Source organism: Vanessa cardui, chromosome 8, assembly GCF_905220365.1.
Source record: "Vanessa cardui chromosome 8, ilVanCard2.1, whole genome shotgun sequence".
NCBI classification, from domain to species: Eukaryota; Metazoa; Arthropoda; class Insecta; order Lepidoptera; family Nymphalidae; genus Vanessa; species Vanessa cardui.
The window spans coordinates 5,816,340-5,833,216 of record NC_061130.1 but is presented as its reverse complement, the minus strand read 5'-3'; the positions used below and the strand labels follow the sequence as shown (position 1 = coordinate 5,833,216).

General features: G+C 31.3%; 2 protein-coding genes across 2 annotated transcripts; one reads left to right on the top strand and one right to left on the bottom strand.

The window, feature by feature from the left end:
* The first annotated feature begins 400 nt into the window (after positions 1-400).
* Positions 401-1,775, top strand: LOC124531694. The gene is made up of 3 exons (XM_047106192.1): positions 401-709; positions 784-918; positions 1,509-1,775. Exons 1-3 carry the CDS (start codon positions 518-520, stop codon positions 1,635-1,637), a joined length of 456 nt encoding a protein of 151 aa, XP_046962148.1. The 5' UTR covers positions 401-517; the 3' UTR covers positions 1,638-1,775.
* On the bottom strand, positions 1,625-15,521 carry LOC124531693 (plasminogen activator inhibitor 1-like). The gene is made up of 9 exons (XM_047106191.1): positions 15,340-15,521; positions 13,228-13,329; positions 12,683-12,822; positions 10,386-10,463; positions 9,154-9,376; positions 8,751-8,891; positions 8,297-8,385; positions 7,383-7,814; positions 1,625-2,024 (listed from the first exon to the last, which is right to left on the bottom strand). The coding sequence occupies exons 2-9, from the start codon at positions 13,314-13,316 to the stop codon at positions 1,873-1,875; spliced, it is 1,344 nt and encodes a 447-aa protein (XP_046962147.1). The 5' UTR covers positions 13,317-13,329; positions 15,340-15,521; the 3' UTR covers positions 1,625-1,872.
* Between the last annotated feature and the right edge of the window lie 1,356 nt (positions 15,522-16,877).

The window sequence follows — 16,877 nt, the reverse complement described above, 5'->3', positions numbered from 1 at the left end:
TAATATCAGGTATCGATTACAACAGATTACAAAAACTACTTACTAGTAGAAGTAAAATTTAAATGAAGATAGTCTGATCTCAGTTTTGTCGCACCTTTTTATGTGTTGACCTTTTTGCATTTTAATCTAACTTATAGTTTATGTATTCCATTGAGTCGATAATTATACTTAACCAAAAATATATAATATTTATTAAATAAGGAATGCTGTTTTAAGTGTTTTATTCGGTCAATTTATTACCTACTATATTTTTCTACCTAAATCTTAAGAACATACAGCACTACTGCTATGCAGTATGCCAAATGTCAATTGTCAAATATTAATGTTTTCAGTTTCTAATTCTTATATTGTTTCATTTATTTAAAACTACTTTTGATTTAATCTTTTATCTAGAGATTATTAAAATTGATTTGTTATTACAAAGAAGTTATTCACATGATTATAATTTTTGTGTAATCATTGTCAGATTTGAGACATTGTTTATATATCAACATAATTTTGTATATTCTTCATAAAAATGGTATGCGACGGCCCAGACCCACCTGACGACTCTCCACAAAATTTAATACCTCCTCCTAGACACGATCTGATGGCAAATGGTAATCACGAAGACAGTGATGATGAACATAATGATCATTTCGGTTACGAGCCCTTGCCACAAGGCCCTGAATTAGTACTTTCGGATCGAGAAAGTGAAGAGGAACAAGATGTAAATTATAATATTTTCTATGTGACATATCGACATATTGCTATAGTATTAATTAATGCATACATATTTTTTAGAGCACTGAGCACAATGGAGGTCCACCTAACAATGTACCGCCTATAGAGCCAATGGAAAATGCTTTAACAAGAGAAGTCTGGAGTGAGCCTCGTCACAGTGATCCTATTGAAATGGATAACGAGAGAGCACAGCAGGTATATAATCAAATACTTTTTTATTTTTACATATTAATATCTGTCAACAATTTGTGCTTTTGGCAATAGGTATTGTGTTCACAATATTGACAAACACAAACTTTTCAAAAAATATATTTAATTAAAAAAACAAACATACAATATGTTACATTAATGCAAGCCCTTGTAACTACATGCTACATAGTTATAGGACATAAAGATTAGATTGTGTGATATGACTTCAGTATATGACTAGAGTTATAGATTAATATGCAAGAAAACACAGCACTAAATTCAAAATGATTGCAGGGTAGAGTGATGATTAACAAAAATGTTTTGAATTTACATTATAAATTCAAATACCATTCAAAATCCTATTTAACACAGCAGTGTTTCTCATTCAATGCATAACACACATCAAATTACATTTAAAACATTAACAATTGCAATTTTGTTACATTTAGAAATATTCCAGGAATGCATCACAATTCTAAGTTTTTTTTGGAAACAGTCATGTGATACTGCTTATTATTTATTGTACGGTGACGGCATTAGGCCTTAAATCGAAACATGAAACATTATTTTTTTAATATAAAGCTGATATTTTGTAGGTCATGTCATTGATGGCCAACTTTGCTTTACCTCAAGATTCCATACCAGATTGGGCACAGAGTATTTCAGAAGAACAGTGGAAACAGACACTTAATGACAGGATAGAAAAGCTACGCAGCAATAGGTAATCATTTAATTTTATAAATGAAACCCGAAACAACTTTTAAATCAATGTAAATCTAGTTCTATAAAATTAACATTATCATTATCGAAACATAATAACAATAAAAATCTAGACATGAAATGAAATACAAATTAAAATAAATATTTTTTAATTAACATATAGTATTAATTATATGTATAATAAACATCATTGAATAATATTATACATGTTATTTAAAAAAATTCAATGCTATATAAATTTTAACTAGTGGGATCAAATATAACAGCACTGAATGTAACAAGTTTAGTTTTGTCATTTCTTATAAACATATAAAATGGTGAATCTGCATAAAACATTTCAGCTGATCTACCTAATATTCCACTAGTTGCGGCAACTGCCTCTGTCCCATATTCTGGAAAGCACAAAGTAACATCATTTGTACACAGTTATAGTAAATGAAACACAAAGATAATTAAAGTAAATTGCAGATTTTAAACCAGACAAAAAAATTGAATCTGCTATGTATATACCAAATTTTTAAAAGAAGCACATTACTTTTGTACCTTTATTTATATGCTAATAACATCCATGTATCTTTTGTCTAATATGTATACTTGCAAGCATACAGAATCACCTTCAAAGATTTTGTTAAACAAACAATGAATCAAAATTTTCTTCAATGTATTTGTGTGTACTTATGTTAAGTTTATATAAAATTTTGCTTTAAGCTATACACATACAGTGATAACTGTGAAATCATTAGCATCTTTTTAAAATAATAATCCTCTGTACTAAATCATTTTGAATTGAAATAATATTAATGATAATGCAGAAGGTACAAAAAAATGAAAAGGGAACAGAGCCAGATAATTGATTGTGTTTTCAAATTAATAACAAGATGTCAAAATAAATGCCATAAAAGCTTTAAGTATCAAAATTGTTCAAACATGGTATACAAAGTTGTGCCTCCTACGACCTACTGAATAAAACAAATAAATGGCACCTTCATAGACAAGGCTATCACGCGAACGCCAAAGGTCGCGCCTTAAAGGCCTATATCGCGATCTAAAGATAAATATTTTTCACTTGAGAATATCACCAAGACTTTTCGTTTTAAGCTGCCAGCTTAAAACCTAATAGGCCTGGTTAAGCCTAAAATAATGAGGAGTCATTTTCAACCAGAAAATTTTGTGAAACCAATTATAAAATTAATTAATTGTTTTTTAATGCTTTGTTATATACGTAATCATTTTACCCATTTTCCTATCATATGCCGGTTAATTGTAAATGGAATGTTGATATAAGAAATAATGTTATTGTTAATTGTCAGCTGTTTTTAAAGCAAAAGTGTGCGCCGCAAGGTCAAGGTCACGCGCATCAACTCATTATTAACGAAAAGCTTTAAAGTCTAGTGTTTTTTTATAACAACTGTTTCTTTAAATATTGTAGTAATTATTTAGTCAATACAAAGTCATTTTCAGTCATTTCACAATCGTGTTTTGTATTCTATAAATATCGCGATTAGCTATATATATAGGGGAGAAGGGGGCACCTTAGCACATTTTTTATATTTTGGCTTGTAAAAAATCAACTGTAAATAAAAATTTAAACAACATATTTTTCTTAGCTTTCTTAGTCTTTGATTAATATAAAAATGACGAGATGTTTCAATTTGATAAAAGTTGTATGACGATATTTTTGTTTTTTTTAAAAGCCAAATTTGTTCAAATCTGCCTCTCCATGGGGGCACATTTGAATCGACATGGGGCAGTTTTGAAAAACTGGTTTAAATGCAGGAAATAGAGTGAATAAAGTATTAGTTTGTTGTTAATATAATCATATATATTGCCACAGACTCAAAATCAAACATAAAATAAACTTATATCAAACTTTTACAGTTAAATCTTGTCTTATAGTAATTATATTTAAAATAATAGTTTCTTAATTTAGTCAGACTTCGACTTTGGTAACAAAAATAATCACATTGCAGAATATTTTAAAAATAAACATGTAAGGTACCTATCCCATAGAAAAGAAAGAAAAATTGAAATTAAAAGAAAGTTTTGATGCAGTTCTGGACGTGCCAGGTGCGTCGTTAGGTGCTGGCAGTTTTGTTACTATATCCAAAATAGTAATTGGCCATCTATCAACTTTTTCAGGAAAGTAAAACAGATCTCCTTTTCTCTTCAAAAAATTGACAGTAAAAGTATTTAAGTCCCTTTCTTCAATTCTAGCAACGAAAGCTACAGATGCTGTTCGTTTCTCTGACGGACACTGAACTAATACAAAGTCCCCTACTTTCAGATTTTCGCTAGTAAAATTAGTATTGTGAACTGGATCCTGCAGTTCTTCATCTTCATGTTGACTGCTACTGGCATCAGTCGCATCCAAGTCTGTGTCGTCATTCATGGAGAAGTGACTGTCATGATCATCAGATTCAGAGCTTGATGTGAATATAGAACTCTTTTTTGATTTAGATTTGCCTTTAGGAAGTTGCTTGCCTTTTCTAGGTTTCTTTACTTTGGTATTTGGCTTGCTTTCTTTTGTACGTCGACGTATAGCAGGCTTTTCTAATTTTTTCATCCGATTTAAATGTGCTGCTTCGATTGCATTCTTCTCTGGAGTGTCAGTCAAGATGCGCGAACTTCCTTTTTTTCGTCCTTTTGCGCAATTTTTACGTGGCGGGGCTTTAGGATAAGGTTTAATCATTTCCGGAGTTATGGGACCGGGTACTTCACCAGACATTTCATTAATATTGTCTTTACTGTGATCATAAATACTCGGACTAAAGAATCTCTGATGTATGTCTTCTACCCTAGGCGATATTTGTGGCGTTTGTGGCCCTCTTTGTGAAGCTTCTGTTGGCTGCATAACATCAATCATTTCAAGTGAAGCATTAGATGCCATGAGGAACTGATTACAAATACTTGGACTACTATCTCTCTGATCATTTTCTTCTCGGCCAGGAGATACAGTTTGTGGCGGATGTGACTCTCTTTGTAAAGCTACTGTTGGCTGAATAATATCAGGGATATCAAGTAAAGCATTAGCTGCTATGGGGCTCTCATTCTCAGCAAATACATTAGGTTGAGGACGATTCGTGACTTCTGCACACTGAAAATCATCGTCTGTAAATGCATTACGATTAAGTGGGTAGATTCCTGGTTTTGAAAACCCCGAAATTATATTATTAGGCGTATGAGAAGCATTATATGCTGGAGTCACAATACCTGCTAGATCATGGATTGTGATGGTTCTCCCAGGATGTTCGAGCAGCCAATTATTTTGTGCCACTGAAATTTTTTGTTTAAATGGCCCATTGATGGCAACATCTAGGGGTTGCATCTGATGTGTGCAATGGGGGGGGAATGTGAGTACAACAATACCATTGTCTCGACAGTAATTGATTGCATCTAAAGAACAATGACTTTCATGATTGTCAAATAATAACAATATTTTGTCATCTTTACTACATCTTGTGGATTTTTTTATATGTTGCAGCACCTTAACAAACAAAGGGCCGGTCATCCATCCGCTTTTTGGACTATTTGCATAACCAACGCTTCCAGGTGGCGCTCCATTAATCATAACATCATGAAATCGTGCTCGTGGAAATATGAAAACTGGTGGAACGGTATTACCTGTTGCACTGACTATGGCGCACATTGTTATCAGCTGGCCTCTCTCTGCTGACACACACTGACCTACCTGCTTTGAACCAGTCTGAGCAATTACATTAGGTGCTTGCACCACTGTCATAATATTGGTCTCATCCAAATTGAAAATTCGGTCTGGAGTAAAGTGGGTCTTTTGCAGAACCCTTTCATAATTATCGTAAAACATGGACACGTTGTGCTTATTAAAACTTGTCGAACGTGAAAAACTCGTGTTCTCAGGCTTTCGCAAAGACAAATTTTTGTGCCTTTTCATAAATCCTTTCATCCACTCTATGCCTGCCTGTGTATTTTCCGTCCATTTTGCTGGACATTTACGTAAAGCTGTTGCATATTCAAAAGCTAACGATCTTGCACTTGTGTAGGTGAGGCCATAGTTCATTTTTGATCTTTTCAAGAGGTATTTTTCCAACAGTTTTTCCTCGTCATTGGTAAATATCTGAGCAACAGTGTATTTACTTGAAAATACTTCACTCCTAGGAGCTATGTTTTCTTTATACTTTTTAACTCGATAAAAGAGTGTGCTCGGCGTCAACCCATATATAGTAGCAGCTCTCCTAAGTTTCATAGTTCCGTTTATGACGTTTAAAACTGCTTTTAATACATCATCTTCATTAACTGTACTTTCCCGCTTTTTTTTATATGTTCTAACCATCCTATAAATAAATAATTATAATTAGTGATGCATTTAATTAGAATTAGTATTACATTTAAAATATATGAAAAGACGCATATTTGAAGATATCATTTAAAACGGGGTCGGGGCACATTTGAACATAGTGTTCAAATCTGCCCCTTTTCTTTTTATCAAATCTGCCCCATACTCACTTGAAAGATAAACATTAATAAAAAAAATATATAAAACAACCGTCAAGCAAAAACTACCATGTAGATGAAAAACTAATAAGTATTAGATAAACATGTAAAATAATTAAGTGGTAAATATTTACTCACGTGATTGATAATTTCTTACAACATTTATTTGGATTTTAAACTTCGACGGCTCAAGAATGAAGAGAGGTTATAACTCGATTTCACTTATAAACACACGCGCTCTGTGACTTGACGTTTGACATACCCGGTGTTGCCAACATTAAAATCGAGTTGTGGCATAGACTAATACAAAGCTGCGTTTAAGAATCAACATATTCAAATCTGCCCCTGTGCTAAGGTGCCCCCTTCTCCCCTATATCAATACTTTCTTTATACATTATTGATATTGGATCTGTTACGCGATTAAATTATGAATGAAATTAGAATAGTTTCACATATTCATTATTGTAAGTATGACAATAAGGTTTTAAGGATGCTAAAAGGTTATAAGTTATCATTCCTGTGTACAAAATACTATGTTTATGCAAAACCTATTCGTGCATGTTTACGGTTTGGTAGCTGTACAAATGAACAGTGCTATCTCATACTGACTAATATTGTAAAACGTTGGTATTTATTAGCTACGTATAAATAACACCTTTTACATTGATTTAATGATAAAACGATCTTTTGTAAACGCCTGGCCACGGGAAATTCGCCGACGCGAAATTTCGCACGATGCGAACGGCGAAGCGTGTACCCACCGCGCGAATATTCGCGTCCGCGAATTTCTCGTAGCTAGGCGGCAAGGACGTTTCATCTTTGGTCATCTTCTTAATTGATAATTGTACTCAAAAAGTATCCTCAAAGATTTTTAAATAAGTTTTAGTGGAAGTATAAATAATGTAGGCTAGCTTATTTTCGGGATTATTGTTTTTTGTCGAGTAACCATAGTCATTTGTAATTTTATCTATTGTAAGATATGCAAAAATGTGCTTTCGAATAAATATTAAGTTTTTGAAAAAATATATCTTATTTTGTGTCGTATTATGATTCACATTCAGTTTCTGAAACGCCGATCACTCATTGGTCGATGGCAGCAATCAAAACGCGACCAATAGGTGTTCAGTATTGATTCATATAAGTAAATCTGACTTTGACATTTCACAAACTGTCAGTTAATTTTATAGAATTGATATAATTTAAGAAAAATGTTAACTTTACTTATAAGTGAAATAAAGAAATATGTATGTATAATATTAAATTACTTTTTTTTCACTCACCATCTATCGTTATTCTTACATCATGTAGTATAGAATCCACGTAAACACCGGGATTGGGTAGATCATCTATGATATTTCTCAAATTTTGGTCTAAATCTTTAGACTCATTTATTCTTGCAATTAGTTCATTCTCAGTCTTGTTTAAGGTATTAATGCTATCAATCATAAGAGCAAAGTTTGCTTTCCCGGGAATAAAAATAGATTTAATTCCTAATGCCTTTAGTGGATCTTCTAAATTGGCACTAAATTTTAGGTCCATTTTCGGGAACCTAATGATTAACTTTTTACTTTGCATTTTATTGATAAGATCGTCAATCTTTGTGTAGTTTAAATTGTTCATGAGCTCTGTAAGGTTCTGCTTATGGGGTCTCCGTGGTTTGAGTGCATATAACGTTGTGCCGTCGTTGTAAGGAATCGCTACCATGTGAACATCTGAATAGAAATAATGGTGTTAACTGGATTATCGGAGTATTCCAATCCAAGGGTCCTACTCTACCTTAAAACTTGTCACTTTTTGTTAAGTTACTCAAACAAAATTTATGTATAAAAATAAATGTTTCAAAGATAACTTTGAAACTTTAAATGGATAGCAAAATATGATTCTGTAATCAACAACAATAACAACAGCCTGTAAATTCCCACTGCTGGGCTAAAGGCCTCCTCTCCCTTTGAGGAGAAGGTTTGGAACATATTCCAATTAACATCAATTACACATTAAAAAAGTATTTATAGTATTCTAAATTGGGTTGGTTCTAAGTTTTAAATTTCGACAGAGGGGAGTATCCCTACTATCATCAAATTCGGGATACGAATTTCTAATGCCAACCCAAATACTTTTTTACTGTAAAAAAAGGAAAAAAACTAGTGATATTGATATAATACAGTTGCTTAAAGGGACACTTTAAAAGACTTACCATCTTCTACCGAGTAAATGCTATCAAAACGTCCCATGTTCATCATCAGGTCCGCCAATACTATTCCATTAGTTTTCTTAAACGGGAATCTACAATTCAAAAAAAAAATTACAATATGACGGGTTGATAGACTATTGAGACGAGATAGTAACAATATAATAAATAAATCTTTATTTTATGATTGTTTGTAGTTTCAGATAAATCAACATATTTAGTTGCAGTTTGTAAGTCATTAAAAAAACGCTGACTCGGTGATAAGATTTCTATCTAATATTTCATTAATGACCAACAGGTCTGGCAGTTCAAAAATATACCTTTTGATATAACGACGATTTCAATATTGAGTTAATTATTATGAGACGTGAAAGTTTTAAGTTTTAGAAGCCCATCTTGTGCAGCCGCAATCTTTCTTTAAGATTCATTAAAGATGTTTTTTAATATGTTCAGAACTTACTTCATTGTGTATTCTTGAAAGAACGGGGATTTCCACTGGCCACTAAAATACAAGGCACTCATTAAGACTGCCTTGGTGTCGCCTCGAAGTGGTTCTTTTAAAAAGTCGGAAATTTTTCCATTTGTGTGATTACTCACCCACCTAAAATGATTCATTTAAATTTACTAAAATGTGAAGAAAGTTTTGAAGAATACGTATTCAGTCCGTGTATAATCTTTACATTCAAAACAATACGATAACAATTACCCATTTTGAAGTCTAAGTGAAATCAATTTCTTTTACATTTTACAATAATATGCCCGTGACATCAATTGTTCACGTCGCTCGTGATATTAGTCAACAATGGCTTTACTAATGAGGGAAATTACTTAAAACGGAGACAAGTACAATTGAATGGACTCACTCGTTTATTTCTATTTTAACGGTATCTATATCGGTGAAGTCAACTGCTCTTGCTTCGCCTTCATAAACACTTTTCAAGTATGTTCGAAAAGATTCCCGAAGCTGTGATTTTGAGTCAATGAAAATTGCGTCGGCGTACATCGTTTTGGTTGACGTATCATTTGAATTCAAACTCTTTAATAGATCGCCAAAGTTTTCGTGATGTTGACGATTCATTATTACATCTGTAAAATATATATAAATATATCTATAATTGCGGTGATATACCGTATGATATATACATCGATCGAGGTTTGGTTGGTTTATTTCGTTTTAAAACATTTTACCACTATTTTATGCGGTACTTAATCTTAATTCAATAATATATGTCAAATATAAATCCAACGAGGAAAGGAAGTTATAATTATACGATTGTCAATTATTATTCATAAGAAAATTAACGTCCAAATTAAATATAAAACAGCGTAACATTTGTTGCGGAAAACCACACCAAATACACACGTTTCTGCGAAATATAGTTAAGATGTATGTACGTTCTAACTATGTTTGTTTGAAAATGTATAGATAGGTATATAACATATTTTAAAAATTGACACATAATCTCCATTATTGACTTATCAATTGGTAAATGAATCATGTCAAACATTTTTGAGCTTATGCGATATTTTTTAATTTATTCTTCACATGTAAGACTGTGGACGAAAGGCGTAATTCATTATTATCACAAAATTTCAATTCACTATGAGATGGAAATTTAAACCTGATAATACTTAATTCAGGACAAAATATTAACAATAAAAAATAATCACGATCGTCCTAACTTTATTTCTAGTTTTCGGGGAAAGGCTCTGGGTACTATATCTAATTTTGTATCGCTGACAAGGTTGACTTATATAAAATTTTATGCTGGTCAGTTAAGTAGTAAAGCGTGTAGTGCATTACGAACAAACTTATTTATGTATACTTACGTATTAGTCAATGATAAACACATACTGACTTTAAGGAAAAACTTATCTATTCTGTATTCTAGTTTTGTACTACAAATTTTGAGTACATTTAACAATACCTTATATTTTAAATTATAACGAGATTGTAGGTACTTATTTAATTTCGATTTCGACAAAATTTGAGTGGCATGCACGCAATTATCCTATTTTATGGCATATCTTTATTTTAGTATGTATGTACGATGTCTACACAATAAAATTATTTATAGTGTCAGCACAGGCTTACCTTGAGAAAACCCGAGCGTCTCGGCCAGCTCATCGTAGGTCTTTCCCACACTACCCAAGAGAGTCATGGCCAGCAATCCTGAAATAAACCAATTGATTCATGTATTTTTTGTTTACTTCGTGCATCTTTGTTAAGATTAATTGATCAAATCAATCCTAACACAAAGCGATAATTATATACAATGTCGAAAGCGAAACGTCATATCAGTTGCTAATACAACATACAACAACAGCCTGTAAATTCCCACTGCTGGGCTAAAGGCCTCCTCTCCCTTTCCGGAGAAGGTTTGGAACATATTCCACCACGCTGTTCCAATGCGGGTTGCTGGAATGCACATGTGGCAGAATTTCTATGAGATTTGTCACATGCAGGTTTCCTCACGATGTTTTCCTTCACCGCTGAGCACGAGATGAATTATAAAGACAAATTAAGCACATGAATCAGCGGTGCTTGCCTGGGTTTGAACCCGCATTCATCGGTTAAGATGCACGCATTCTAACCGCTGGGCTATCTCGACTCATCCAGTTGCTAATATGGAATCCTTAAACACCAACAAATTCTCATAAATCTATTTCATTTAATATTCAGTGGTAAATAAAAATATGTTGAGGAAACCTGCTTGCGTTCGACAAGTCTCCCGAATCCACCACTATCAATCCGCTTTTAGAACGTGGTGGAAAAATCTTCTCCAAGAGTTAAATTCATTAATTCTACCAGAATTCCGTAGAAATTTTATTAGATCTGTTGTTTATTTACTAACAATACTAATGTTAAGATAAAATATTGAATAATTACTTTAATAAGCTGCTAATGGTTTATACATACTAATTAGTATAAAAAATATTCAAGAAAAAAAATAGGCTTCATTGTTATTTAACAATAATTAATTATTATAGTTATGACATTTTTATCCATCATTATTATTTTTTCTATATATTTAGTCGAGTTTTTATATATGTTCTTAGTTAGGTAACGTTTTGTTAAGTGTTCTGGCGACTCTCCTATTTAGGTATAAAGTATAGTACAAATCCTATGGAAAACGACCGTAGTCAGTCGTATGTTACTATTAAATATAGAAGAAATATTGTGATAATGCTTCGTAAGCTCATATGGATAGGTAACAGTCAAATATTTAATAAGTGATAATGCTTCGTGGAAGCCCATATGGATAGGTAACAGTCACATATTATGCAGCCAAATGCCAAATATTGCCGTGTTCCGGTTAGAAAGGTGAGCGAGCCAGTAGAACTACAGGCACAAGGAACATAACATCTTAGCTCCCAAGGTTGGTAGCAGATTGATATCAGACATAGTACTTATGAGATAGCTAATAAGAGAATAAAATTTTAAAAAAGTAAAAAGGTCACATTAACGATACTAATTTCTACTTATATTTTATAATAAAAAAAGCTGTGTGTTGCTAACTAACATTTCAGTCTAGACTAGATTGGCATTTGGATCAAATATTACCGATCGAATTTCATACTGATTCGAGCACTTATTTATTGATATTATTCTCCAGGCTATATATTCTAATAAAATATCAGATCAAACCTAGTATTTTAGTTCTTTTACAAACGATTAAACCAACATAAAATCTATTACATGTAATTATTACCTTATTAACTATCGTGATGACAATGATAAAATCGATTGTGAAAAGGTTTTTCCCTGTGCGTCTTTAATAAACAGTAATGTTAGTCGGATTAACCAATGAGTTGTGAAAAGGTCTCCTACATTTTCCAGATCCGTTTGAAGGACAGAATAATGAGGATTACAAATTGCAAATATTACTGTAAGTGCTAAACGAATTTCTCTAAAAATAATAGTAATGATTTTTTTGGGTGTTCATTAATCTGTCGTTGTATTATTTTAACAAAAATATGACATATATATTCTTGTACTGCTATGTATAACTTAGAAAAGCTGCCAGGACATGTTCTTTGCACATCTGTCGAAAAATTAACAACTTCCAAAGGTGTGCCATTTATATAGTAGATAATTATCAACAATAGTGTAGTGATATTTTTATTTTTGTGTTTATTTTCACGTTACTTTAATTCGTAATAATTGTTAAAAAAAAATATATCAAATAACCAGATAAAATAGTAGTACCTAATTTAAAAACCTTACAGTGGCCCAGTGTAATTTTCCACTAATTGGCATTAATAGCATTTTTTTCATAGATATTATATTTGCATGTTCCCTATTAACCCAGCTATTTGAGGCAAAAACGTTGTTTGAGATAAAATCGAGCAAATATAGATTCCGTTAACACTATTCAAAGATCCTCTTACCTGCAATTCCTACTGGAGATATTATAACATTTTTATCGATTTCTTCACTCATCATATTTGTAATAATTTTATATCCAACATTATTAACGACATTCGCCAGATCATCTTCATGGATAATTTCTGGCGCTATTGTTGTAGTCCTAAAAGTATATTAGATATAGATAATTCAGTTAAAAACATGTTTGAATCAAAATTCTTTAATAGAACTTATGTAAATGTTGCCAATATTTATCAGCAAAATAGACTTATACATATTTAATCATGAAGGAGTATTAAAAAGATTAAAAACATCCATAGATTAAAATTTTACATTCAAACAATTCCATAAAAGATGAAGTCCGTAAGAAATGTATGACTTCAAAATTAACGGCGTTAAGGTTCAGTTAGTTTCGTTACTTTTCAAATTATTTTTAAAACATTTTCTTTTCTTACTTCAATACTACGCGAGAAAGTTTTTTTTACATATTTAGGATATTTTTTGGCAAGTTCATGGTTTCAAGCTTCAAGCCACTCGAAAAATATTATATAGATAGTATATGACTTACCCATTTTGGTCTTCAGTTCGCACTTGTCCACAAACAGCAAATAAGCAAATAAGACTGAGATTTAAAATCGACTTTGCCGCTAAGCTCATTTTTAAATTCCCACTAAAAATTAAAATAAGTTATTACAATAAAATAGTGTATTTGTAAATAATATTGTTTAAAGTCAAACATCAGCGTTGTTATTAAGTGGGTGATTGCATTCGCAGTTACAACAGTTCAATTATTTTTTCTTGTAAGATTAGATATATTTTTTTATAAAAAAAAAATCTTTAAAGAACTATATTTTAAATATAAAATACGAGTGGTTCAAGAGCAAGGTTCTAAAACGTAGTTGAAATAAAATTATCCTTTGCTAGGTAATAAACAAAAAAAAAAAAACAAGGAAAAACACAATGTTATTATATTTATTACACCACGCTTTTAAACATTGAAACAAGATTAATTAATCTAATTTTAAATATATAGAAATCAAAAATATATTAATTGAGTTTTGAAACAAGGGTAAAATGATATCCTTTTATAATATAAGGAGGTGGACGGGGTAATGGGTCACCGGATTGGGAGTGGTTACCAACGCCCATAGACAGTTGCTCTATTAGAAATATTAAGTATGACTTATATCACCAATGCGCGACTAATCTTGGAAGCTAAGATGTTATGTTTCTTGTGCCTGTAATACTATGTATACAGTCATACTAAGTATTGCTGTTTGGCAGTAGAATATCTGATAATACAGTCGGGGTAAGGAAAGGTTTGTCACCCTAAGATCTATTTTCGTCTGCTCAAATTATATATTATTCTGGGTTTTCTTACTCTGACTGTACCTATACAGTCGAGCTTCTACAAAGTCTTAAAACCACAATGAACTTCAGTGAAAATAGTCGTTAAAATTACGATACATGCATACGAAATAAGATTAAACAGCAATCTACTTACTAACTGATACTTATTTGTCATTTTGATCGTTTATGCTCAGTATATTATACTGCTTTTTGAGTAATTAATTTTCTTTTTCTTTTTGTCATTTTCGTCATATTAAAACGGGACTTTAAAACATTATTTAATTAATACGTTTTTTTTTTTTTAATTTTAACATTAGAGAGGAATTTATGGGTGCTAAATATTTATTATAATCTATACTACTTCTAATTTTAGTCCGCAACTGCATAGATACCTACACAAGAGCTTTAGTTAATTATGACTTTTCAACCATATAAAGAAGAGGCGTTTATATTGTATTCATACACATATACATCCGGCGTATGAAATGCGTATGAAAACAGGTAAACGCTGTTTCATACAATTTTCCATACATGGACTCAATACTCATATTCGTGTAAATGTAAAGGTTATGTTCCTTAATTTTTAACGTAAATTAAACTCTTAATTTATTTAAAAAATGAAAATGACAAAATTATTGAAATTTTTCAATATAATACCATAACCATACTGGATTATTCATTTCATGAGGATTATATAGGACCTAGGTATTCCGCGTGGCCTACGGGACTCCGAGATTGGGAGAATGTTGAGAGCCAACATTTGTCCTACTTATATAGGCTGATAGAATACCTAATATTGTAAAAAATACATTACAATTACGTTAAGGTAGAAATAATATATTTTAGAAAATTTTAATAGCATAGGATAAGTGCATTACCTAGAGGCCCCGACATGGTTTATTCGGCCCTGACCATTAACTACACATTTATTACACATATATTTATAATCACATAGAAGTGTTAAATAATAGTAATGAGTAAAATATTAAATAGTAGTAATTTAAAAGTGTTATACATATTTATTTTATTATTTGTCTATACCCAGAAAAGATTGTAAAATCATTTATAACTACATACAATTTATAAGTATATTAATTGCTTATCGTTGAATTATTTTTTTAAGGCTGAGTGGCATCCCGTTGACCTCATTATCTTAAAATCATATCACAATAATCATGTGTTTCACGTATATTTAGTTAATACAAAAAAACAACGTCTTTTATTTTTAACGTAAACCGAACTGTTGCATTTACCGAACATGCATTCGAAATATTTGTTTATTAACACATTTGTTTTACATACTAAAATCAGACAAAAATTGTCAACTTACCAATAAATAATTATTTTTCAATAAATTAATTTACTAAATTATTATATTTCATATATTTAATCACAGGATTAAATTCAAAACTTAAAAGTTTATCTGATTATTGACTAGATATTAATTTAACACTTTGTAACGGTCAGTCCATCACGACAACTTTAAAGCAACTAAACTAACCTTGAAACTTGACTGTGTAAGAGGAGTGAGGCTACTGGCGGAGGACGTAACGGATTACGGAAACAACGAATGTAGTATTATACAATATAGACACTATCTAAAATCTCTTCATTCACTATTCAACGCTGTATTGCATGTACACATATTATTTTAATACTAAAGTATTAAATAAGTAACTGATGTACATATTTATAAAATATTTCAAGCTAATGGCGCTTATCAGTCGATTAGTTTTTTATAATTCGGAGTATCAATGGCATACTAATGTAATAAATAAACATTTTTTTGACCGTTTTTCCCGGATTTTAAACTACAAATACAATTGATATGACGCAAGTTGAGATATTTTCAGGATACTCATGGGATTCCCCGTTGTGTATAGAATGTGTTATGAATATAACGATCACTAAAAAGTAGTAAAATTGTCTAGGTCTAAATCTAGTAGCGGATTTACCAATAGGCTAAGTAGGCTGGAGCCTAGGGCGGCAGATTTAGAGGGGCGGCATATTTGGCCCAAATTTGTTATAATCTTACAAAAATTAAAATAAAAGCTTATAATTATATGTATATGCACATTACGTCCGTAATCCGTATACTCGTCACTACATAGCGGGTTGGAAAACCAATCAAGTAACTGGCTGAAATATCACCTAGTTTATAATCATACTAATAAAGGGAAAAAACCGATCTAATGAGGACGACAGAACACAAATCATAAATGTTCCAAAAAAAACGTAGGGGCGGTAAAAATTGAATAGCCTACTAGCAGCAGATTTGTAAATCACCACTATCCACATCTTATTATCTTCTATTACTCAGATAATATTTGATTGTATGTCAGAAAGCTTTCTAAGGGTATGGTCTATACCGAAGGACTCATGTAATTATTAGCATATTGTGTTGTTAGTAGTTAACCAAGAAATTAACTCATTAGTGGTAATAAAATACTATGTTTATGCGTTGTTTATTTTTAAAATATATTCCTTACTGTGTTACGTACGTACATATGACATATGTTTATATGTACACACTTATTTAATATTTTTTAAAGTTGTTTAGTTTTAATCCAAGTCATAATTTTTTTTTAAATAAGACAATACAATTGTTGCTAGTAGTTTTACGTATACGGAAAGTAAAAAGAATTTTTTATAGCTAAGTGTGAAGAAAATAGGTATATTTCAATACGTATTAGAATAAAAGTGGATAGATAGCTTGGCTCAACTGGTGAAGATGAAGCACAAACTGCAAATATATACTGCGAGATTACAATTTTATGCTAATCCAACTTGATTTTGTTTAATGTACTAGATACACGAGACAGTAAAATCTTTATATATTAGTGTAAAGTGTAATGTAATCTTGTCATT